The sequence below is a fragment of the Pangasianodon hypophthalmus genome, chromosome 27 (genome assembly GCF_027358585.1).
Source record: "Pangasianodon hypophthalmus isolate fPanHyp1 chromosome 27, fPanHyp1.pri, whole genome shotgun sequence".
Lineage (NCBI taxonomy): Eukaryota > Metazoa > Chordata > Actinopteri > Siluriformes > Pangasiidae > Pangasianodon > Pangasianodon hypophthalmus.
In genome coordinates, this window is record NC_069736.1 from 2,638,983 (window position 1) to 2,666,064 (window position 27,082).

The following is a 27,082-nucleotide window of genomic DNA, read 5'->3' on the forward strand; positions in this document are numbered from 1 at the left end:
GTTTCAATGCTGTTTATTCTGAGAAGATAATAAGATGATGAGATATACTGGATATTTGTAAGTAAGTAAGGGATAAAACACTCTGTGTCGTGCTGTTATAGAAAAATAATCAACGATGGGGTGATGTGATGAAGCGAGATACTGTTACCAGCCTGAAGTTGATTATTTTCCTATAACAGTATGTTCTGTAATGTTCTATTCCTCTTCCATACTACAGCAAGCATCAGCATGAGTTACACCAGATTTTTAGATATTTAGGTATTTTAGATATCATGGGATATATATATATTTTTAATTAGGTTTGTAGTAATGAAAGCTCCATGTCAATCACCAATTCTCCCTCCATCAATTATTATTTTATATGCCGTATAATGTATTGACATAAATAACACAATGTATTTATCTGTATCAGTTTAGTGCTCAAAATATTTGGATTTAAACCTGAAAACAGTGAAAATACAGGGCTGCTGGAAAAAGAAGTTATTTTCATTGTAACAACAAATTTACAGAACATTTGTAGAACATTACTTCCTGAGCTTCTACAGTTCCTCATCCTCAGCTACATCGCTCGAGTTCATAATCGATCTCAACCGGATGCACTGTGGAACTTTCTGGAAAGCTTCCTATTTAATCTGAAAAACGAAGTCTTTCTCAAAATCAGAGAACTGTTGTATAGACACTTATTAATATTTTCTCAGATTTACTTCAGTTTGGGGGTTTGTTACAATCCAGAAAGATCACAGAAGTTCAGAATCTATTACTATTAATCATCATCATCATCATCATCATCTAACATAAAAAGGGGTGTTTCTTTTGTGCTTTTTTTAAACAATCCATCACAACCTCCTACTTTGCTAAAGCCATACAAAATGGCTTATTTTTGGACTGTCAAAGCCACCACTAAGAGATTGAGAGAAAAAAAAAAAAAACTAAAAAAAGAAGGAAGGAAAAGGAAGGGGAAAAATACATGAAGCCAAGAAAAATTTAAATTGAAATAAATAAATAAATAAATAAGAAAAAAGAGAGCAAAGAGAGGTCTCTTTTCTTCTGCACAGAAGTGGTGCTCATCAGGAAACACTTTCACGCTGCAGGACACTTCAGTACACTCCGGAAAGAGAAAGGTCACCACACTGCGTCTGGTTTTGTGTGTGTCATGTTTAACGTAGGAAGTTTCCTCCTCCACACTGAATCCCAGAAAAACTGGAAACCGAGCATTTTTCCCCACTCAGAGCCGTGGGAGGTTCGCTCAGCCGGAAGTCGGCTCTTATTAACCCACCAATGCGTCTCGCTGCGGCGCCGCATTGTTCCTTCATTAACTCTGAGCTCTCGCTTTCCCGCAGATTGTGGTTAAGTGGCGATGATGTCTAAAGGTTGGGAGGGATGGGGAGGTGTAGTGGGAATCGCTGCCACCTCCGGAGACAGTAAACCGAGCATGAAGGAGGAGTGGGCGTGAGCACATGTTCATGAATCTTAGTCTAGACTTGATGGATCTATCATGTGTGACAAAGTAATTTTACTTTATGCCATGCAGGAAATGGATGAACAGCAAGTTCCCATGTTGTTAAAAAAAAAAAAAAGTTCAAGGTTCCATCTTTTTTTTCTACTGAGCTACTGATTACGTATTCCTCGCTCTGTGAGACGTTATATAAACTTTCAGCTTTCAGTTAAACTCAAACCAAGATAGATATGTATCCCTTTTGTATCGCTTTTTATTCTCTCACTGAATTCCAGAGCTACAGTTTTTCCATCATTTTGGCAGCATCTTCATAAGAACTTCATAGCACATGCATTACATACTGTACGTATGAGATAACTTACAATATTTATAGAAAATGAAGAGCATGTGTCAGCTTCTGTATCTGTGCGATGTTTTATGTATTTACAGTAAATTTACATTTATTTACTTTAAAATTATTTGCAAGTGAGGAATCTGATACAAACACAGAAAATAGTCTTTGTTTGGCTTAGATTTTTATTTTATTTTGCTTTCTTTCTTTCTTTCTTTCTTTCTTAAGCTGCTCAAAAGCTTTTCATGCATTATACAATATTATTCAGTGCAATATAATTGGTAGCAACTTACTTGATTTCAAAATATTATTTCTTTTTGAATCTTTAAAATTGTAAAATTTGACTTTTTTAAATAATCAAGCTTCACTTTACAATTTTTAAAAATAATTACTAATCTAACTGGAAGCAGCTTACTTGTTAAAATATTGTATATTTTTTTTTAACATTATAATTGCAAAATATAACCTTTTACTGATTTTTAAGACAGTACTGGGTGAATATTTTTGTTATTTTTTATTTAGTTTTAGATTTCACTTCTTTTTTAATGCAGCACTTCTGTTTTGCTGGAAAGGTAATGTGATACAGATAGTCTACTGTAGAACGTTCTTGAAGAATCATGGTAGGATATTTTTATATAAAGTCATTATAGCATATCTAACCTTTAAGTAAAGCCTTTCTCTTTCTGCTCTCAACTCTAAAAAGAGTGTGTCAGACTGAAATAACCTCCCGACGCATCATTCAAAATAAATTTAGACTTCTTTAATCAGCTAATAAATATTGGAGTCAAGCCTTTTGAAAAGTTATGCCTTATTTCTCTTTGTTACTCCCCCGAATCCTGACAAACAGAAGGGAAATTCTTCAAAAAAGTCAACATGCTTTGGTGCTTCTTCTCTGTGTAATGAACAGAGAGGGGTTGGATGTAAACGGGCTCGGCAGGCTGCTTGCATTCGCTTTGAAGTCTCGCTGTAGAGCAGAGCGGTAAATTAAATATCTACACGCGTTTGTCTCAAAGCTGGAGGTGGAGAAAACCCGGCTGTCCTGCTTCAGAGGAGAATCAATCTTATTATGGAGTTAAAAGCCTTTCTTTTCTACCCTATCTCACCTTGAACTCTTTTTTTTTTAGAAGAATAGGACATATTCTGCATAGTTTGCAAGGTTTCAAGACTGAAAATGTCCACTGGGAAATTTCAAGTTTCTGCCCGCTTTGACTTATTGCCTCTCACACAAATTAGCTGTAACCTTGCACCAATTAAGATATCAAAGCTATCTTTCAGGGAGAAACACTGCCTCGCATTAATTATTACTCTCACCGTTACAGCTAATTTTGTAAATATTATATGGTCTTTTCATTTCCCATTTAGAAGAAGCATGCTGACATGAACCCCCAATTCTGGGTTAATTGCTAATACTAGTCTTTTCCAACAAAGTCGGCATCGTTGTTGTGAGATCCATCAAACTGGAGAACAAGTACACCTTTGGTGCCTTTGGTGTTGGGAATGTGTATTTTATTTTGATCTATTTAATTAGTTAAGCACGGTATACTGAGACTATATTAAATCCAAACTGGTTTCATACATCAGACTGACAAATTCTTGTAATATAATCCAGTTAAGGAAGGTAGGGCTCTAGTCGAGCCACCATTGTCATGTCCAACATCAGGACTAAACAAGATCGAGCCAAGACCAAGTCTTGAGGGTCAAGGTCACGGTCAAGTCAAGATCGAAGTGACGGTCAAGTCAAGATTGAAGTCCAAATGAAGGCAAGATTGAAATGGAAGACCATCAAAAACAAGAATTATTTCTTTCAAACTTGGTCAAACATTGTTTATGCGAAAAGAAAGGACAAGACCATATTTAGCGAAACTTATACCCAAGAACGAGACAAGTCTACATACAAATGCCAATCAATCCAAGACAAGTCCAAGTCTTGTGAAAACCTCTACAGAAAACCTCTCAAGACCAGACTCAAGTGTATGAGAGAATTTGAGTCCTTCAGCCCTAAAATAAGGAAAAAAAAACCACAACAAATCATGTTTTTATAGAGAAATAATCAGTTAAAGCGTGGTGTGATGAAGCCAAGTTGATTATTTTCCAATAACAGAAGTGTGTTATTTTTCTTATACAGCAATATGGCAACCATTATATTTACTCATTAAAGAATGACACATCGCAATCTTTGTCCATTTATAGCTGCAATTAATGTTGTGCAAAATCCAAGAAACAAGTCAGTTCCTGTTATCATGTTATAACAGCTATACATAGTTGCTCCATCACCAGCCTTTCTTTTTTCTTGTCTTGACAAATACCTCTGTTCATAATTTTCATGCATCACCACGCTCTGACGCTTGCTGTCCCTCAACACATTAAAATCAATGGTAAGAAGTGTGTCTTTGATGGATCCACTGTGTCCTTATGGCCTGTTAATGACTGTATTTATTGACAGCAATTCTCTCGAGTCTATAATGACTGTGTGATATAGATTTCATAGATCCTCAGCAGTTCAAATTAGAATTGCGCTTTACTGGAGATACAGGACTGTGAAGCTAATCACTGTGCTGATTAACAGTAATTATGGATAGTTAAAGACATGCTGAGACATCCTGTGTGTTTAGCATTTCCATCAGTGTGTACAAAAATGCATTGAAGAAGCAAATTATGCTGTTTAATCTGTGACTGCCTTCTAATGAACTTATCGCTGGACATGAATATTTGGTGACTTTCCACTATCTAACATACACTTACCAACTATTTTATTAGGAACACCTGATCAGCCAATCATGTGACAGCAGTGCAAGGCAAAAGAAATCATGCATAAAATCAAGCTTTACATCAGACAGTAAAAATTGTGATCTCGGTGACTTTGACAATGGTATGGTTGTTGGTGCCAGATGGGTTAGTTTCAGTATTTCAGAAACTGCTGATCTGGGATTTTCACACACAACAGTCTGTAGAGTTTACACAGAACAGTGCAAAAAAAACAACAAAAAAAACATCTTGCAAGTTCTGCAGAAAAAATGCCTTGTTGATAAGAGAGGTCAGGGGAGAATGACCAGACTGGTTCAAGCGAACAGGAAGGCTACGGTATTTCAAATAAACTCTCTTAACAACGGTAGTGAGAAGAAAAGCATCTCAGAACTCACAAAATGGTGAACTTGAGGCGTTTGGGTTGTAGCCTTCGGTAGATGGGCTCAGGCTCACTGAAACTGGTCAGCTGAAGATTGGAAAAACGTCACCAAAATGTACCCTTTTCAATATAAAGTGGGTGTGAGTAATGTTCTCCTCCACCAATCGCAAGGCTGATATCACTCATCCCAATGTTTGTTAATTTATTCATCTTCAGCAATACAGCATAGCCAATCCAGCTTTTTGGGAGGTATGAGGAAAGTGGAGAACAGGAAGGAAACCTATTCGAACATGGGGAGAACCTGCGAAAATCTACAGAGACAGTAACTCAAGCTCAAAATGACTTCAGTATTGAAGTGGTTTCTATGAATCTGGGCAACGTACTCCCACGTATAACCACTTTAGGCAACTAAGAACCTTTCACTATCCAAAGAACCCTTAAGGAACTCGACTTTTTAAGAGTGTAAGGGGCAGGGTTGGCGTTTGTATGTTTGTTGAGTTGATATGGAATGAAATTTATGATCACTTTACGTTTAAATTCAGTCAAATGTCTCATGAACAGTATTTTGTTAAATAAAAAATTTACTAACACTAATGTTTGCAAGCATACAAAAATTTTTGTACTGTATAAGTTTAGCTCGAACTAATTCAGTCTTCATAATAATTCAAAATTCACGGAGCAGATCTGTCCATCGCGTTCCTTTAACCCGAGTGGTCACATTTCTCCCAGAACCCCAGGCCTAAAGAAAGGCCCTTCATCAGACATTTTTTTTAAAGTGTGTCTAGAATGTGAGAGAGTTTTCATGCATACAGTCTTAACTTTATTTCGCTGTACAGCTGTCATGGTGGAACTTGATTAAGCCATCATGAGAAACGGAAACAGGGAATCAAAGTGGAGCGATTAAAATGCTCTGGAGTGGCCAAGATTATGAAACTCTGTGAGAAGAAAAAAAAATGGCTTTCATTTGGCAGGAAACCGAGGCCTCGATTCAATCAGCCATGTTCCCTGGGAGTTAGAAGAAAAATCAGATTTCCCCTGTCCCATCGCAAGCATTCCGCACAGCGAAGAATTATTAGCTAAATGAATTTTTGAAAGAAGAATGTGTGTTTGTGCACAGGCTGTATCTTGTTAGCTTTATAAAGATGTACCAAACAAGATCAGGAAGCATGGAACCGCACAGATCTATACTCAGATTGGAATATTCATATTAGCATTGTGTATTCATGTGTCATTGCACGTGTAATGACTCGCTGGTTATCGTGCTTAGTGGCCACCTGTAGGCCAGGATGTCCATCGATCCGGTCGTGCTGATGGTCAGCGCAGACACAGTGCCAGCTCGCGTGCCACGGGAAATCATGTTGCATTAGATTAACGTCTGGCTGGACAGCGTGGATGAAGAGGGACGCTCATAATTACCCATGAGGCAGTCGCACATCAGAGCTCACACCTGCTCAGAGATAGCTGGCCAGGGACGTCTGCTTGGCATACACAAGCTGAAACACACACACACACACACACACACACACACACACGATATGCATTATTCCATGAATCATCTACAATAGGGATTAAATGACAAAAATTGGTTGTATACATTTACGTAACTTTGCTAGTATGCAAGTGTTTATTGTACACATATGTGTAACTTATATTAGCGTGCTATTATGCAAGCAGGATGCTAGTGTTCTAGTGCGTATTTGGAGTTGAGTCAAACATGCATAATCAGGATTTAACACCAGAATTAAGCACATCGACATGTATTCAGGCCTTAGCTGTAACAACAGTCTTTAGCGCCATTCAGAAGTTACGCAAATGGGGGTGGAGTTTGCGTGAAACAAAGGCGTGTCTCAGTTATGCGCAATTCTAACCTTGGAACTTGAATACATTTTTCTTGTGTGATATCGACTCGAGTGAAGAGCAGTATTAAGTCCAGTGTCACTGTCTGACAGTTTCACCAAACACTAATATGTCATGCTGAAATTTAAATACTTAAAAAAAAAAAAAAAACTACAGAACGCCATTCGAGACCAATATTTAGTATGTAAATGTAACACTACTAATTAATAGTATCACCCCTTTAAAGTCTGCAAAATTAATTTTTAAAGATATTTTTAGGATGTGCTGGATCAAGTGCTATTCTTCTTCAGTCCATATTTTCTATCCCTGATTTTTTTTTTCACACTTTAAGGCAAATGCTTCTTTAGGTGCTCCTAAAGATATATCTGGCAACCTCAGAGGGTATGCTACACTTAAGTAATTTACGTAATCTGAATGAAGATGCCAAAACATAGTCTGGATATGCATAACTTTATAAATATTTTATGTAATTTTTGAACTTAAGACGGAGACTCTGAATTAGCATATTTTATTACATTACTGCAATGCCCTGTTTTTCAGTCTAATGCTAGCATAGCTTTTAACACAATATCAGTTGCATTTATTAACACCTAACACCCGATAATGACTCTGTGAACATGGACACACCGTATGCAGTAGCATGTGTTATTGTTCTTACTGATTTTAGAGAATTAATTGTCAAATTAATTTTCATAAGAGATGAAATAAAAAAGTTCTAGCTAGCAGACTACTGTAGCTGCTGTATTGGCGTGTACACACTGAGATGTTACACTGAGGCTTTATTTTAAATCTCTCTTGTTTCTGCATTCTCTCTTCTTCAGCGTGTTCTGTTGTTCCAGTGACATTTAAATCCCTTTATTCTGAGGCTTTCCTCTTATCCTTCTCTAGTCTGTCACTCTCGCTCTCTCTTTATTGGTGTCATCTGCTGTGTTAGACAGCGCCGATATGATCATACGTGTCACATCGGGCTCTGATCGTGTACAGTAAAAACACCCAGAGACTATATGTACATACATCCTGACTACTCTGACTTCTCTCTTTTTCTTTTTTTTTTTATTTTCTACATCCACATGTGTCTGTCCTTCAGTGTGCAAAGCCTCCAAACCAGTGACATATTTCAGTTATTAAAGAATAAAACGGCTTTGGACAAAAGAGGAACAGATTAAGACAGCACATGTACATCCACTACAATGTATGCAAGCATGCTAGTACGCAAGAATGCTAATATGCTAGTATGTACTATATGTACTATATGTATATGTGTGTAATAGTATGTAATAGTGTGCAAGTGTGACTTAGTTTTACAAACACCTCATGCTTTATCCCAATTAATCGGTAAACTGTTATAATGTTTGGTGCAGAGTACAGAAGTATGCTAGTCTGCAAGTATGATAGAATGCTAGCTTGCTAGCATAAAGATGTGCAAAGTAAGTGTGCAAGTATGCAAGTTAGAAACTATGCAAGTATGCGAGTATGCCAGTGTCCTAGTGTGCAAGTATGCTAGTCTGCAGGTATGCTAGAATGCTAGAAAGTATCCTGGCATAGAAGTATGCAAAGTAAGTGTGCAAGTTATAAACCGTGCTAGTATGCAAGTGCACAAGTATGCATTAATTGTGATACATCTCTTTGTAAATGTGCTAGTGTGCAAGTATATGTAAATGCTAATATATAAATGTGCAGGTATGCGTGTATGCTACTATGCAAGTATGCTAGTGTACAATAAGTTGGAAGTATGCATGTATGCTACTATGCAAATATGATAGTATGCAAGTGTCCTTGTATCCAGGTATGCTATTATACAAGTATGATAGTATGCAAGTGTGCTTGGTGGATGCTACTTATGATCCGTTTGTGTTTGTAAATGTTCAAGTATGCTAATATGTAAGTGTGCTAATTTTTGCAAGAATGTAAGTGTGCAAGAATGCAAGTTTGCTATTATGCAAGTATGCTAGTATACAGGTGTCCTATTATGCAAGTATATTAGCATGTATTTATTGGTGGACCATTATCTGCTAGTAAGAACATATACATGTATGCATGTAAGCTAGTATGTACCCTAGTATGTTAGAATGAAAGTTCTATATACTAGATTGCTAGTGTGCAAGTGAGCTGGTATACAAGTGTGTTAGTGTTAGTGCAAGTATCATAGTGTGCATACAGTATATGCAAGTGTCTTTGTCTGTATCTGCATTAACTGGTGGATCATCATTATTAGTCTGTTTCTGCTATTCAAGTGTGACAGTATGGATCTATTCTATGATGCTTGTATAAGATGTCAAAGGCTCGCTCAAGGTAAGAATGTTCAGTAAATTAACAATGACCGAGACAACCTCGGCCTAGAGAAAGTGATGTAACAACATCATCTGCGATGTCTCGCCAAGTTTCTGTCTGTAGACCGTATTTGGCATCTTTCCGCTTCATCAGTAATCACATTACTGAGGGCTTTTTCACATTACTCTGTCGTTTCATTACAGTTGATGCTTCAGTTAGGAGTGCACTGACTTGCCTGCTATTCTGGTGTGACGTTATTACTAGGCCATTCTCAGTAGAGTCCTTCTGTATTGACTTGAACTTCGCTCTGATGTGTTGGCATTTTTAACTGGCCTTGGCTCTGTCTTGGGCACTTGCTAAATATGGCCATGGGCTTGACTGAGAATTTGTGTTGTCTTTTCTTTTTGCATGCACAAAGTTTGACAAGACGTAATTCTTTCAGCTAGAAAACTGCCTGATTGTTGGGCAAATGCATGAATGATGCTAATTAGTTGAAGTAAAGGCTTGGAAGGTTTTGATGGTTTTCAGCCACGATCTTGACTCGGCTTTCATTTGGACACTTCGCCCTGATCCCTTAAGACTCTACAGTCTTGACTCGATCTCGACTGGTCCTGGTCTTAGACTAGCCAATAATGATCTTGATTACAGCCCTAGTTCACAACACAGTGAGAGCGATGAGAAACATGTTTGCAAAATGACACAAATATGTCAAAAGTATGTGGACACCTAACCATCACACCCATATGTGGTTCTTCCCCAAACTGTTGCCACAAAGTCTGAAGCAGACAGTTGTATAGAATGTCTTTGTATGTTGTAGCATTACCCTTTCACTTCAGTGGAACAAAGAGACCCAGACCTGTTCCAGCATGACAATGCTCCTGTGCACAAAGCGAGCTCCATGAAGACATGGTGTGTGAAGGTTGAAGTGGAAGAACTCGAGTGTCCTGCACAGAGCCCTGAACTCAACCCCACTGAACGCATTTGGGATGACCTGGAACACCAACTGCACCCCAGATCTCCTCACCCAACATCAGTGCCTGATCTCACTAATGCTCTTGTAGCTGAATGAACACAAATCCCCACAGCCACGCTCCAACATCTAGTGGAAAGCTTCCCAGAAGAGTGGAGCTTATTATAACAGCAAAAGGGGGAATAAATCTGGAAATGGACATTCAGCAAGCACATATGGGTGTGATGGTCAGATGTCCACATACTTTTGGCTATGTAGTGTATCTCACTTATGAGACTCTTGGACAGACACACAGACAACCTGAAAACATAATGCCTCCACCACCTTGTGGCTGTAAACCACAAGTCTGGTTTACACTGTAAGCTTGATTTTGCATTGTAAAAGAATTCTTTGGTCATGAGTTGAGATCACTGGTCTTAAAACGTATAATCTGGCGGCTGATCTCATGCCACTGCTACCAAAGATGTCCAACAACAAAGTTCTGGCAGGTTATTAAAATCTCAGGGTGTGAGTGCTGGTATGATGCTTGTCAAAAGCCTCCAGTATGACGATGCTATGGGATTATGGCAAACTCTCAGAACAGCTCCACATGGCGATGTTGAAACGTCAACAAAACATGAAAAGAAAAGTGGATTTGTTAAATTGTGAGCTGAGAGAATTTTTTTTAGCTCTGTCATGACAGGACTAATAGGGATGTGGCATGGAAACTAAATTTCAGCTTCCTGTATCCTTTTTTACATAAAGCACACATTGAAGAATTCATGTTGTCCTCTGCCACAAACAGCTCCAAATTCATCCTCACCTTTTAAAGCGTGATTTCTGTATCCACTATTATACCGAGGGCTTGTTTGCATGTAACCAAGCCCAGATCACACTGATTAATGACATAAGCTATGCGGAACATAGTACTTTTCTTTAATCACAGAATATATGATATATGATATCATGAGATGATCTTCATCATATTAGCCGACACATCTGTTATAATCGTCTGTTATAGATTAGATATGGAAACATGAAATATCGAAATGCATCTGTAAAATTCAGAATAAAAATGTATGTATTGATTCATCCTTTTCCTTCACTCTTTCCTTCCTTCCTCCTTTTCTTTACTTCTCTCTGCTGTGTTTGTAGTTGCAGTAAATGTCACCATGTCCACAGCGTATCCTCCTGTTATTGCTGTTGACCCCATGATCTCATCTCGCTTTGTTGTTCCCTGAATGCTCCTAACTCTCGCTCGTCTGTGTTCTGTCTCCAGGGAGGAGGCCATGATGTCCACGCACTTTGAGACAGTAGACGATTTGCTGGCATCATTCGGCCCGGTGAGAGACTGCTCCAAGGACAACGGCGGCTGCAGGAAGAACTTCAAGTGTGTTTCTGACAGACGGCTTGATTCCACAGGCTGCATGGTGAGAAGTCATTTTAACCTTTCTCTTCTGTTCACTGCTTCTGTTTCACTCTGATATTTAGTGTCTTAATCTGACTGATTAAGTGTATTTTAAAATGCGAAATCCAAGTTTTAGTCAGTCTTAACCAAATAAAGCAAATCAGTGGCAATGGAGATCCAAAAGCTCTTCTCATGCTTACTGATCCTTTTCACGGCAGATGTGTGCACAGCTGGAAGTGTAAATAGAGGAATGAAAAGGAATGAAATTCGACTTTGCGAAAAAATGAATTTAGAGTGTTCTGACTTGTTATAAAAGTGGTATTTTAATTTTATTTTATTTAATCTGAGTACGGTTTTCTTTGTAGACTTTTAATACACTTCAGAAGCCAGAATAATTATCATTTTGATATGTTGCTTTGCTTTACAGTGGCACATTTCCATTTAGTCAGATTCACGTCAGTTTATTATTAGTAGTAGTAGTATTTTATAGTTTATATAATTAATTCACAATTGTAAATGTATAATTTATTAATTTCTTTATTATTATTATTATTATTATTATTATTATTATTACAACAGCATTAATAATAATAATAATAATAATAATAATAATAATAATAATATTCACATTAATTGTTCCACATAGCTGAGCTTTACTTACAAAGTCCAATTTTAAAAGCTTATTTTATTTTACGTTTAAATCTCAGAAGTAACTTTCTCAATAACTTTCTTTAGCCTTATTTAAAACTAGAAACCTACAGATTAAGTTTAAATCCCTTAAATAACAGGGTGTTTTTTTAAGCTTAACAAACCTAAGCTTTAACAGACCATAAATTAGCAAAGTAATTAACACATTCAGTGACTGATGTTTGTTCAAATGTTCACTATTAGTGAACATCTGCAGCTATTGTTTTTGTGTCCATGCCTAAAAATGAGTCCATAATAAGAAGAATGAATGATTTAAATAATGTTATTGACTTTAACACGTTATCATTAATGTAGAGTTTTAATGATAAGGAAATCTTAATGTGAAACTTTTCTAATTAAAGAGTTTGATGTACTTTGCTGGATTTTTAAAGTAAGCGCTCAATGCCACATTAGGTCATCACTTCTATACTGTTTTTTGTTGTTGCTGTTGTTTTTTTTTTAGTATGCCATAATCATATTTTCAAGGTGCAGCATTTTATTGCTAATCCTGTCAGCACTGGTCAGAGATTTAAATGCAGTTCAGTCACATCATATATGTGGAGCTGTGAGTGAAAATAATTCACTTTGCACTTTTTCAGGACTTCTTGAGGACTTTGGAGTGACACTTATAATCGGTTTAAGGACACACTCATGCTTGCTTAGTGGAAGTGTAGTGGCGGTTAAACCTTTTAGTTTAGTTATATATAAGATGAGCTGGAAAGGGGAGAGTTTAGTGGAAAATCATAAGCTAAAGTGATGTCATGGCCCGGAGGTCAGTTCAGGAGGACAGCTTTCAAGAAATTGGAGAAAAAAAACAGTAAAATGAACATTATGTTGCCTTGACAGAGCAGTGACACGGTGGACGCTAACACAATTAGAGCTGGCATCTAACTTATCCGATACCCAGAATCGGTGTCGGACTGACTGAAAAGATTTTTACATATAAAGCGTTTACAAATTAAGAGACTTGATTATAATTTTTTTGTTAGAATTGATTTTTATGTAATGTTTTTAGAAAGAAAAAATATTTTTTTGTTATTATTTTGAAAAGAAAAAAACATTGATAGGTATGGATATCGATATCTGCTGATATTAAAGGTTTCAGTACTGGTATTGTTATTGGAAAAGAAAAAGAGGTATCATGCTATCCCTAACTAATACTAATACACTTTCATTATTATTCACTTTTCAATTGTAAAATGTTAACACTTATTATAATGTGGAAAAAAAACACACTTTGGAGCGTTGCTAAACATAAACTGTAACTCTGATCTTTCCAGAAAGCACAAGCACATCATTCCTGTATAGGACCTACAGTACATTTGTGCCAAATTTATGGTCCTTCATTAAAAAAAAGTGGTACAAAATTTTAGAATAATAAGTAGAATATGAAGAACAGAATAATTATACTATTATAGTTTATGGAGTTTTACAAATTTATGCCTGATTGGACATAAAATGCAAGTCAAAAGCTTTTAAACAACACTTCTGGTTCAAGAAATGAATTATAAACTCAATATTAAGCGTAATTGGAAAGTTTTACTGGAAAATAATTTTAGATAACTGGAAAAATCTGATCTAGATCACTCTAATTACGGGTCACTCTAATTACGGACAACATATATTCTATACATACATTAACACTGTGTAATATCAACTGGAAGACAGATACAGGCCAAAAAAGTGCACTTGACATTAATAAAGCACTCATTTAGAGTCAAATTGCAATCAGAATAAAGTGATTTATGGATTTAAAGGGACAGTGTGCTTTTTCCCCAAAAGTTAGATGATTTTCTTTCAAAGACATTGTGATCTAAAGGCTTAGGTTGTGCAATTTAGCAAAGCAAAGCTGCAGTGTCCATTTTGTCCATTTTATTATTAATTATGATCCAGTACACTGAAAAATCCAAATAACTGTCTCCAGTATATTCCTCAAACCAATTCTTTGGCGTGAATTGTCTGACATCCCCCCGTTATCACTCGGTCTGACCGGCTAACAGCTGCCAAAACATAGGCCAAGCTGGTAAGGGCTGGTTGAGCAGCACGACCAAGCTGTTTGTGCCAAGGTACAGCTGGTAGACCAGATGGTGCTGGACCCTTTCCATTCCAAAGATGGTTTACCAGTACAGACGACTCGGCCTGTCGTTTGGCGACTGGAATTTGGTCAGTGTATGCTCACAAAAGCAAGCGTAGACACAAACGTAAACTCCTCTGTCCGAAGACGTACAAGATATCTCTGGTGCTCTGGAAAGTTCAACACTTTCTTGTTTTCTTGTTTTATTTTACAGTGATGATATCTCTACTGTTATTGTAAAATGTGGAAAAGAAAAACAAAACTTTAAACTTTTTATAAAAACAAAATATATTTGTCATATTTCAGATTTTTCACATTTCAAATTTCAACTGGAAAAAAAAAAATTATCACATTTGCAAATTTATATTCTGAAAACCGTGGCATCGAAGAGCATCAGTGTAGGAGCAGGAAGCCACGAAGAGTAAACTGATGTTAACCTTCTCAGCGTTAACCTTGATGGATTTTCAAAGTAAGCATTGGGTCATGACCTTGTTCTCGATATGCCAAGACCATTTTCTCAAAGTGCATCCGTCCGATCAGTAATCCTGTCAAAGCTGGACAGAGCTCTAAAAGGCTTTAGCTCCTCAGCACTATAAATATGGAGCTGTGTTAAAAATAATTTGCTTTGCAATTTTGGAGGACTTTCCTCCTACATGGAAACCCGTTTCTGCCGTTTAAAGTCAAAATGATGAGAAAACAAGTTGATAATTTCGATATGCAAAGTCAGAATTATGAGATTAAAAAGTCATAAACAAGTTGTAATTTAAAGATACTATAAGTCATAAATATGAGATAAATCATAATTTTGAAGTACTATTGTTGGAAGACGTGTGTGTACATAAGCTACTGATCTGATGGTTCCAACATTAAACAATATCTCGTAATTATGACTTAGTATCTTATACGTATGACATTGTATCTAGAAATTATGACTTGATATCTCATAATTATGACATGGTTTCTCAAAAGTATGAGTTAGTATCTTGTAATTGTGACTTGGTATCTCAATTCTGATGTAATATCTCATAATTGTGAATAAATATATCATACTTATCACCTAATATTTCATAATTATGACTTAGTATCTTGACATTATGACTTGCAATCACAAAATTATAACTTGATATCTTATAATGATGACTTGGTCTAATCTCTCATAATTATGACTTAGTGTTTTGAAATTATGACTTGATATCTTGAAATTATCACATAACATTTCATAATTCTGACTTGGCATCTCATACATATGAGTTAGTGTCTCATTATCTTGGTATCTCAATTATGATGATCTCATTTATGACATAGTGTCTTGAAATTACGACTCATGATAGTTATGAGACAAAACACAGGATTATTAGTGGTAGCAGAAATGGGCTTCTGTACTGTTGAGTGAAGTCGTTATTTGCTGTATTTTAGGATGGCCAATAATGTGCGTTTTGCACGTTGTTAAAATCAGTGAAATTTTTCATTATAGTCGGCAGGATTATTCAGTGCCGGGGAAAATACTAAACAATGCAAATCAGTTAATTAAAAAGCACATTTGGAAATGACAGGATTTAGCCCCGCCATTACGTTCATTTGCGATGGTAATCATAGAGAAGGATTTAACAGCATCACAATGTGATGGCAACAGCAGATTGCAGTGAAGGCGTCGTTAGCTTCTTAATGTCGCGATCATGGCAGGTGGGCTAGTGGAGCTCTGATATGTTTTTAATGGACTTGTTTTCATTTGGCACGCTGCGCTTCTTACATTTAAATCAGACCCTTAATTGCAGGTCTGTTAGTGAACAAATTGGCCGTGGAGAACTTTGGCCTTCCTGATTTCACTTGGCCTTGTTATGAGGAGTATGCAGATTATCTTCAAGATGAAAACAAGCTTTGGGGTAATTTTCTTCAGGGTTATTTCTGTTTTCTCATTTTCAGTTCTTTAAGTAGTGAGCGTGATCATATAAGAAAGATGAGAACCTTTACTCTGGAAGGCAAAATGCCAATACACTGGGCAATGATAAATATGTAATATTTAATTAATAAAACTATTTTAATAATAAATAAATTCATGATATATTTGTTCAGGTCTCTGTAGTTATCCCTAGTGGAAACCATGGAAACTAAACCTGTCTAAGGGAAACCTCTCCCGTTTTTCAGCTTTAATCTGTTTTCGCTGATTTTAAAGAGCTTTACGGTTGTGTTTTCTGCACAGTACAAATGTATTCCTTATGTTACAATACGACAAATTCTCAATCATGTTTAAGGCAATTTCTTTGGGCTGTTTAGCTTAAATTACAAATTGTAGAAAATACAATAAATTCATTTACTCGGTTTGAAATTAAACTCTCATTACATGCATTTTGGCTTTTAGAATAAAACTCATCATACTTCTGATATTTTAATTGGAGAACTTAATGCAATGAGCAGAATGGAAAAAAAAACATCCCTTATAGACAGAAAGACGAGTGCATATCTCTGTCTAGGATGTACGAATGAAGCTAATAACAGACTCCTCCAAACTCCATTAAGAGAAAATTGAGTCAATAGAGTTCATTTGCAAGTGTATTGACCTCTGTAGAGAGTCATTTTACACTTCACATCTCAGCCTCAGTGTTCAGCAGATCTAAAACAATGGAATATTTCACATTTGAAAAGCATGAAGGATTCATTAGTTTAGTGCCACTGATGGAATTTGACCTTGGGATTTTTATTTACTGAAATCATTTTTAATATCTTAGATATTAAAAAGTTAGAATCTTTTCCCCTCTACAGTAGATGTAGAAATTAGTCAGCGTATTTTCCTCACTGTGTCCTGGATAGCTTTCACTGCAATATTAACATCACGTCTAATGGAGGCTGTTGTTCAGAAATGAGTCACACAACACCTCACTGCCTTTCACTGGCTTGGAGCCAGAAAGCTGAACTTCAGGACACTTGTTTAATGTACTATTACATTTCTTAGCAAATTATCTTGAAGAGAAAGTGAGGGAATGGATTTTTATTGCTGTTCTAACACAAGTGATAATACACTAAATATAACTGTAAACAAATAAAAGGTACAGTTTGTCATTTGGTTAATAAAGTAAAATTGCTGTGGAATAAAAGGATGCTAATCATGCTGTTGTGCTTTATTCCTTATGTAAAAGACATTAAGTACATGCTTATTTTGTTTTCAGAAAGTTTTTGGTTTATCCATATGGTTTGTTTAAGCACTTTGATTTCAAACTTCACAGAATGAGTAATTAAAAACTTTTGTACTTTTGTGAAATAATTAAGTCATTGTTTCTTCTGTATACTGAGCCATGAAGCTAAACGTTGGGCCAAACTGCAAACTTGCTAATTGTCCTTAAATTACATTTATTCAAAGCTACATTGTAAGCAGAGGTCTTGCTAAACGAAGCGTATCTCCTGACATTTAGTACAGCTCAGGGTTTGCTGCAGTACTTAACGCTGCTTTTTGGAGTTCATCCACAGGCTCTATTAAAAGATGGCCGACCATTTTCAAGTCAAAATTGCTAATCGATACGAATCTTGGCCTTTCAAGCTACAACAAGCGTGCCATTGGTATTGACGTTCTGAAATAACAAGTCAATTTGTTCAAAGGTTAGATTGGCCATTCCATCAGTGGGGGCATATGGTGGAAGCTCGTTTTCCTCCCACTCGCTCTGAAGAGTCTGCACTCTGACTTCGGCCCCGCTTGGCAAACATACAAATAACCCAAAGCATGTAGGAGTTCATGCTAATTAAAAAGCTAATGCTAATGCTCTGCACACGGCTGGTCAGTGCAGTTTAGAGTTCAGTTAGAGTTCAACAGAGAGGAGAGGATTCACCACAACAGACAATGTAAGAGTTTAACCAAAATCTTGAGCCATGTATATACAAACCAAGAAGCAAAGACGAGAGGAAATGAAAGGAGGAAAAAAAAAAAACATACGAGATGAGAAGAAACATTGGGACTAGAAAAGATCAGTGCCACTTGACTTGAGATGAAAAAAGAGAAACTGCAAAGAATTGACCAGAAACTGAGACTAGACTGTATAAGACAAAAAGTTATAACATGAGATGAGAAGAAAAGAAGTGAGAAGAGAAGAGAAGAGAAGAGAAGAGACAATAGGAAACCAGAAGCCAAGACACAAGATGAACAGCAGAGATTGAACAAGATGAGAGTAAATGATACAAGTTGGGAAAAAAGAAATGAAATGAGAAAAGATGGTGCATAAGAAAAGAAACAAAAAGAGAAGAAGAGATGATATTAGATGACCAGAGAAGAAAAGAGAAGAGAAAATAACATATAAGAAAAAAAATTTTTAAATGGTGCAACGTGAGAACAGAAACAAGAGGAGAAAAGAATTGTGGACATTATACAATCCGAGAAAAGAAAAGAAAAAAGAATGTAAAAGAAAAAGAAGAGAAGACAATCAGAGAAGGGAAGAAAGGAAAGTAAATAATTCAACACAATGATATATATATATATATATATATATATATATATATATATATATATATATATATAGAGAGAGAGAGAGAGAGAGAGAGACTTCTCAGTGAAAGCAGACAGTGAAAACAGATTCACTCATCTGCTGTTGTTGCTTATTCAAGTCTCATCAATGCCTCAACACTTCCCACCTCCACCACCTCCACCTGACCTCCAACACTACCCCGTGTGTGTGTGTGTGTGTGTGTGGATTGTTTAATTAATAGCTCAGCTGCATTGGGACAGAGGAGTAAGTTCGTATTTTCCGAGCTGCGATGTAAACATGGTGTGAAGAGTGAGCGCAGTACAGAGCAGCTCTGTGAGGAATTATCAGGATTAAATATGCATCAATAACAGCTAACGAGACTGTCTTAATGTGTTTCATGCCGACACTTATCCTGCGTGTTTCTGACTGTCGTCAAAACGTCGCACTCAGAAAGAGGACAGTGCTGCTCGTTATTTCTACGTTACATCACTTTATCCACAGCGCGGTTGAATGCTCAAAGCTGACTGGCCAGAAGGCGTGCAGTATTTTCGTATAAATGACTGTTTATCGCTTCTTTGCTACTTGGAACCAGAATTGCTCACACGCATGAGGTTGATCAGAGTTAAAGACACCATTAAAGTATTTAAACAGTTGTGAACTGGGTTTAGTGTCTGTGTGGAGTGTCACAGGTTCTCCCCGTGATCATGTGGGTTTCCTCCCACATCCATACTAGGGAATATTTCCTCCTCATGCCTCAGTATTCCCGGGATAGACTCTGGAGCCACTTCAACCTTGACCAGGATGAATAACTGAAGATGAATGAATGAATGATAAAAAGGTTCATCATTACACATTACCATTATAATCAAAGTTAACATTAGTGCAAAAACTTCTCTTTCTTCTTATTTTCCATCATCACACTACAGCGATCATGATTAAACGGTAGAGCGAGGAACACATTGAACGCTCTCTCTACTAACGATGACGTGAACTTCGCAATGCTTAAAAGTCTCCGATGTTAAATCAAGTATGAACACTTTATTCACACCGTGGAGAAAAAATTATAATTATTACTGATTATTACTGATTATTCCTCATCTACATCTCCTTCACAATTTTATTTATCTCACTTATGTGCTGATTTATTCTTGAAACATTTTAATATAAGTATTAAAGTAACACATTTTTTTAAAACCCTATTTATCTTCCTGTACAGAGAAACTATAAAAATATTACACATTCCTCTATTTTATAAGCTGAACTCAATTTCGTGCAAAAAAAATGAATTTGAGATTTTACCATCTAACAAAAAAACATTTACTACATTCTCAAGCAATTTTCTGACCAGCGCTGGGAATTTTTTTTTTAGCTTTTGGGGAATTATTTTGGACACTTGACACTCATTTGAACTCAAACTGACCAGCTTTAAACGTTTCTTGCTTGCACGTCCGTCATTTACATTTCCTCAGCGTGTCTGAAGCCAGGTGTGACCAAACTGCTGCGCTGCAGTGACGGCTTCCTCCTGCGCTGGTAGCATCCACGGCGAGACCGAGTAAAGGACAGTGGTTACAAAGACTTCTGAAGGACATGTGAGGAAGAAAGAAAGCAAGCAGAACCATGAGGACAAACAGAGGAAGAAAGACGGGGAGAGAAAAGGGCAGGTGATGAGAGGGAGGCCAATAAAGATATGTCGTCTTGTAGAATAAAAGAGAAAGAGTTCAGAAAAGACGAGTTGTGAGATTAATGATGCATTTTTTATAAGGTTGTATGAAGAAAAGGTCAGTTTGTTAGTTCAGTAGCATCTTTCTGGACTGTAATTCTAAAAATAGAAATCAGGCAGCTCTGCATGGGTGTGGCTTTGGAGGCTATAGGAGGAGATGTGGGCGTGTCTTCGAGTCCATATTTGGTCCTCCAGTAGGAAGAAGATAGTAAGCAACAGATTTTGTGAACATTTTGAAGCTGACAAAATTCTGAGAAGATTTTTTTTTTTAAATCATATTCATAAATGTTTGTAATCTTTAATGCTATTATTAGCAATCTGTCTATCAGAAGAAAACCTGAGAGAATGTCTAGATCATGTTCTTAAATGACTTAGCTGTCTAATATAAGCTCTCCTTTTTCTCTCTCTTGAAGTTAATAAGACAAAAAAATGCAGCTTGTCGTGTTACCGAGAAACGGCAAAAAAAAAAATAAACTCCTCCATCCTGAAGATGCTGGAAAACAAAAGTTACAGCGTTTTACATCTGACACTGGAGACTCCTTCCATAAATGTTACATAAACACCTTGTCAGAGAAAACGTCACCATGTCAACAATTACATCTGTTTATGCCTAGCATGCGCCGTCCACGTCCCTGTGAATGAGCCGTTACTATGGAAACGATAATATATTAAAATGAGCGCGTTAATATAAACCTGTGATCTGCAGCTGCGCTATTGTCAGAGCTGCTGTTATAGAAAATGAATCAACACCTTCTGACCAATCAGAATCCAGAATTCTCTGAGCCCTAATAAAGAGCCTCGGTTCTAGTTTATGGTCTGTATTGTGTGTTGGTGAGTAAATGAAGAGAAGCTGCCGTCCTTTGAGACATCGTCCGTGAAGCTTTATTGGGAAAAATGTCCCTGATACTGACAAAGGTCAAAGTGACCTTTAAAGCACACACAGGCATCAGAGAGAGAGTGTGCAATCACTGTTCTTAAATAAAAGACACACAGACACACACATGCACACACACACACAGAGCTAATTGCTGCAGTGGCAAAACTGACTCGATCCAGCGCAAACCCTCGGCCTGTCGCCGGCTCGTCATCATGTCTCTAATTACGTGACTCTTCAGCTACGTTCGCTGTTTGTTGTTGTTGTTGTTGTTGTTGTTGTTGTTTGGTCATTCTATCACATTCCTGGTGTGTGTAGGAGATTTAACGATTGTGGTGCCATTTAGCCCTTGTTCTTAAAATTAAAATGAAATACAATTAAAAAGTATTATCTCGTTTAAAAATGTATCTTTATTTATATTTTTTTTATATAAAATCTAAGAAAATATGCTTTTTTACAAGATTTCATAAAAAATAAATGATTTAAAATTTATTCATTTCTCAACATTATCTTGACAAATCATTCATTTTTTAACAGGATTTCTTTCCTAATTGGCTGCATTTTGAATAACATTAGAATAAATGTTTTTAAGCATAGAATTAGCGAAAACACAAATTTTGGTTAAGGGAAAATAAAAGGTTTTATTTTCAAAGTGACTCTCACAGTCTCTATCACAATATCAATAATATTTATATATATATATATGCTACCCTCGACTCTTTTTATTTACTTATTTATGCACTAATTATTATTATTATTATTATTATTATTATTGAGTCCACAATCGTGGAGTGCTTTTAAGATTCTAAAATCATCGAAGTAGTTCTTAGCTACTATGGAGAACCTTTATTCAGTTGTAAGGTTTTATACACAATCTTTAATGGTTCTCTTTCAACCGAAGAACCATTAAGGGTTCTAGATTTAACCTTAGAAGGATTATTTTTCTTATTTGTTCTACACAAAGTTAAGGATTCTTAGCTTTCCAGAACCTTTTCTACCTAGATCCCTAACTTAATAATGTTCAATCTGACCTTAGCATTTAGGAGTCGTGGATTTGGAAACCTTTGACGGTTCTGTGTTGAACTCTGCATAGCAGCTGAGTGTTCTCCTATTACAGGAAAGGGTTAGTAAAACTTTAGGAAAAAAAACTCATCAGTCAAAATCATAACTTCATAAAATGGAAATAAAATAATAATAATGAGAGAACTCGCTTTTCTTCTTCTCGTGATCTTCAGGAACTTCCTCTTGAACGTATTTTATAAAAAGCAGAGGGGTGGAGGTTCAAGTAACAGGGTTGTGTGAATGAACTAAAATGTAGTTTATGATAACCTAAAATGGACGACTCGTGGAAAAGGAAATTCCAAAAATGAGATGTTAAACAAATTCAGACATTAATGCAAAAATTCTGTGATTTTTTTTAGTACAGTATTTTAATGATTAGATTTCAAGGTAAAGTGGAGTTTTAGTGAGCTAGGACCCTTCATGCTGTTTTCTAAATGTTTCAAGTTCTTTATTCTGAAATATTCATACCGGTTATGAATATTTGCGTGAACACACAGATCTCAGAGTCACACTTAAACATCAGAAAGAAAGTGCATGCGTGTGATATGTATTACGTTAATGCTTAGCCCAGCTCTGCGCGCGTAGCTATCGTCAGCGCATATCTATCATCTCTATAGGCCATTTCCTCCACGCCGGCTGTATATCTGGCAGCGTGTTCGTGTTCCTGCTTGAAGTTTATGTCGCATTGATTTCACACTGTGATTGCATCTGCATAAAGCACATTCCTAGCTGCCGATAAAGAGAGAAAGCTCCGTCTGCAGCCAGGAGCATTCGTAAACACTTTTAATCCCACAGTACTGCAGACGTCAGGAGGGAAAATGAAGTGTACACGAATATTATGCCGTTTATTTTACTGGCTCATAAAACTAGCATTTAATATGTTATTTGTCATTCTATGTAGTAGCATGAAAAAGTAAATAGTAATAATAATAACCTTTTTCTTCTAAATGTATGGAAAGCACAGATTCTTCAGTTCTTCTTTGCAAAGTACCTTGGCTTTCTAAAAGCATTCTATATACATATATGTATGTCCTTCTGATATTTTCTTAGAACAAAGGTTGCAAAGGTTCGAGAGCCCCTAAACATCCTTCAATTGTCCCTGTGAGAGATCCCTCAAACATTTTACATAGAACCATACAGCTGAGTGTTTCCTTATTAGAAAGGTCAACACCATTGTAGGAGCGAAACCAAGAACCCATTAATTATCATGAGAACCCTTGAAGAGTTGTTTCTTTTTTGGTTTTGTTCTACACTGTAACCCTATATCCAAAGAACAAAACAAAACAAACAAACAAACAAAATAAACAACTCCTCAATATCACGGAGACTTGTTTTTTCCCCTTTTTTAATGGTTCTACACTAGAACCTTTTCTCCCAGAGGGACAGCTGGAGAACTTTTAACAGTTCTTTTTTTTCTTCTAAAAGTATAGAAAGAAATGATTCTGCACTGGTTCTTTGCAAAGCTATGGGTTCTTACCTTGCTAATATTCCTCTTAGATATCATAGAATAAGAGGTAAATGCACAATCTTTTAAACATCCTTTGGTTGTTCATCTGGAACCTCTATATAGAACCTCTATGTAGAACCCTACAGCTGAGTGTTTCACTATAGAAAGGTTAGTACTGCTTTGGGAACGATAAGAAGAAACATTTAACAATCCTAAGAACCACTGAATAGGTCATTTCTTTCTGTTGTAGGGTTCTACACTAGAATTTAAGGGTTTAATGGTTCCCCAGAGGGTCAACTGAAGAACCCTTCAATGGTTCTAGCTGTATATGTTTATATTTATTTATTTATTTAAGTAAAAACAAAAGATCTAGAACATTAAAGAATCCTTTAGTTATCCCTCTGTGGTACGCTTAAAGGTTCTATGTTTTCCTAACAGGAAAAGATATGAATCTCTAAACTATCCACTATGTAGGGTTCCACACTAGAGGCTTTAAGGGTTCCCTCGGAGCATCGTGTAAAGGACCTTTAAGGGTTCTAGATTTAGCTTTATTATAAAAGTGTAAAAAAGGCATTACCTTTCTCAGAACAGGACTAAGAACCCATTAACTGTTCAAATAACCCCTGAAGAAACCTTTAAAAGTTCTTTTTCTGCTCTAGACTTTTCCTAATGTTTAGTAAAAAAGGATTTTTATATGCTTTTAATGCTGTTCTTTTGCAAAATTATACATTCTTAACCTCATAAAGTGTTATATTACATAAAAACCCTCAAGTATCACTCTGAGAAACACTTAGAGGTTCTGTGTAGAACAACTGAAGTATCCAATCAGAAGTCTATAACAATTCCTGCTAATCATGAAAACTATATTAAGTAAGATGAAAGAGAGAAGAGCTGCGCCTAGACTGGGATAGATTTTAAAACATCTATATGGTTTACTGTACACCTGCGTCTCTCTGAAGATCATTTACACATATTCATGAATATGCAAATTATTTACCCCCACACACTCAATACACATTACTACGTTACGGCTGTGCTATATTCTGTATACGCTGCGATATATTACTGCAAACCAGCAGCAGAAAATCAAACGTAATGGTCCGAACATCATGTGATGTATGTGAACCTCCTCTACTGCTCTCTGTCTCTCCAGCAAAGCACACTGGGAGTCTTTTTTTTTTTTTCTGCATCTCTTGGTAGCTTATTATCATATATTCAAATTCATTCCTCCCTTGGTTGTGTTTTCTTTCATTTTCTGCTCGTGACTTTTGTGCAGGGAGTTAAATGGGTGGATCAGGCGTGTAATTTACCGAAGGGAGGTCTGGAAGTCTGGTCAGGAATACACAGATCACGGATGTGTCTATATCTATCTATCTATCTATCTATCTATCTACAGTATACACACACACACACACACACACACACACACACATATATGTGTGTGTGTGTGTGTGTGTGTGTGTGTGTATACGGCAAAAGTGTAGTTTTTTGGGTTATTCATCTCAGTGGAATAGTTTGAGTGGTTTTTTTATGAGCTAAATCTTTGGCTTTAATTGATTTTTAAAAGAGTTGACAGGGAAATGAAGGGTGGTGTGCAGTCACTGTACCGAAGAGGTAATAAACAATTTACATGAAGGGCTAAAGTAGGATTAAATAACCGTAGTCTTGAGTCATAATGGGGAAGAAGAGAGAAAATTATTAAAATTATTTTTTTTTGTCCTGAAACAGTGCTTTGAGCAGGAAATGAAAAAGATTATCTTCAAGCCCATGTCATAAGAGTGCTTTGTGTGTAAATACAAATGTAGATTTTAAATAGATATTTGCATTTATTATTTATCTCTGGCACACAAGTGGCTATTAATCAGCCCTGGGATTTGAACTTAGAGCCTTTATTTGTGTCTGAATTAGAGAAAAAAAAAAATTGGAGGTGTGTTATAAAATGTAAACATGACCACCAAAGAAAAAAAAATCTAAGATGGCTTCCCCACAATGTACCACGCTCATCAGTGAGCCTTGGGCACCCGTGACCCTGCCGCCGGTTCACCGGTTGTCTTTCCTTGGACCACTTTTGGTAGGCACTAACCACTGCATACCGGGAACACCCCACAAGACCTGCCGTTTTGGAGATGCTCCAAACATGCTTGAGTTCTTAAGGGTTCTTCAGTCATAAAGATTAAAGATTGTGTCTAGATCTGTACAATAAAGTGTTTTCCTATAGGAAGAGATTTCAAGAATGACCATTTTTAATTATCAAGTGAATTCTTGAAGAACCATTAAAGACCATTAAAGAACCATTTTTAATGAGAATAAAAATGTATGTAAATATGTAAATGGGTAAGAATGTGATACAAATTCCAAATTATTGGTCATTATGTTCTTCTTAATACCTAGAACCTTTCAGGTTTAACATTAGTTATTTTGGTACTTCCAAAGAACTCTTATTGGTTCAGTTGTGCCTCTGGGAGAATGCTTAAAGATTGTATCTAGAACTGTACAACAAAGTGTTTCCCTAAAGGATAAGATATCATGTACAACCCTTTTTTGGAGGATGAGAACCCATAATTTTCCAACAAACACTTAAACAACCCTTGAAGAGCCATTTTTCCCCGAGAGTGTATGTATTAACTGGGGAAATGTGTCTGTAAAATATCTACTGTAAAGTATTTCTGAGAGGGAAACCTTAGAATCTTTACAGGTTCTACGTTTTCTACGAGTGTACATTATTTATTAACATAGACATCCATTACAAGTCAGACACATTAGCTTCATGGCTGTTGTGCAAAACTAAAGAATGTCAGAAGCAATCATGCTTTCTCTGATTTGTTGCATTTGAGGTGGAAAAAATTGTGTGTGTAAATTTAAATGTAGAAATGTCCCCCCTAACTAATCGTTTATCCGTGATGAAAAGAAATTGACATCAGTAGGCGCGTTGTTGGAAAAAGGCTAAATTTGAATTCCTGTTAATCGGCGTGTTTCTGATCAAGAAGACTGACATTGAGAACATCCGATAGGAATCTCAGTCCATCAGCAAGGTCAAACACACCCTGTACGATTCATTCTAATAGTCTCCAATCCTTTTCCTAAATAAAGCACTTTAGTGCCCTGAAGTCATCCGCCATCCTGACCTTCATCTTCTGCTAAAAATCTCTTTACACTGCATAGAGAGCCAACTCCAAACCCATATCCAGTGCTGGTGTTTTATTCAAGGGGACGAGGCTTTCATTAGGACAAAGTCTGCTTGTTAATTGCGTGGTGTCTGATTAAAAAGCTGGAGGTGATTAGTGCGGCTAATGAATCGGAGCACAGAGGCAGAATGAGCCCTGGAAGCCTTCAGTGCTCCTCTACACCCTTCCTTCTGTCCTTATAAAATTCTC

The 27,082-nt window shown here is 36.5% G+C and overlaps 1 protein-coding gene across 3 annotated transcripts in view; it reads left to right on the top strand.

Annotated features, from left to right (window-relative positions):
- The window catches only part of LOC113531323 (astrotactin-2), a 371,532-nt gene that overhangs the window by 240,524 nt on the left and 103,926 nt on the right, over window positions 1-27,082 (top strand). For all 3 annotated transcript variants that reach the window (XM_026921980.3, XM_053230640.1, XM_053230641.1), the window contains one exon: window positions 11,268-11,418. In XM_026921980.3, coding sequence (XP_026777781.1) covers window positions 11,268-11,418 — 151 coding nt within the window. The remainder of the gene's footprint in view (window positions 1-11,267; window positions 11,419-27,082) is intronic.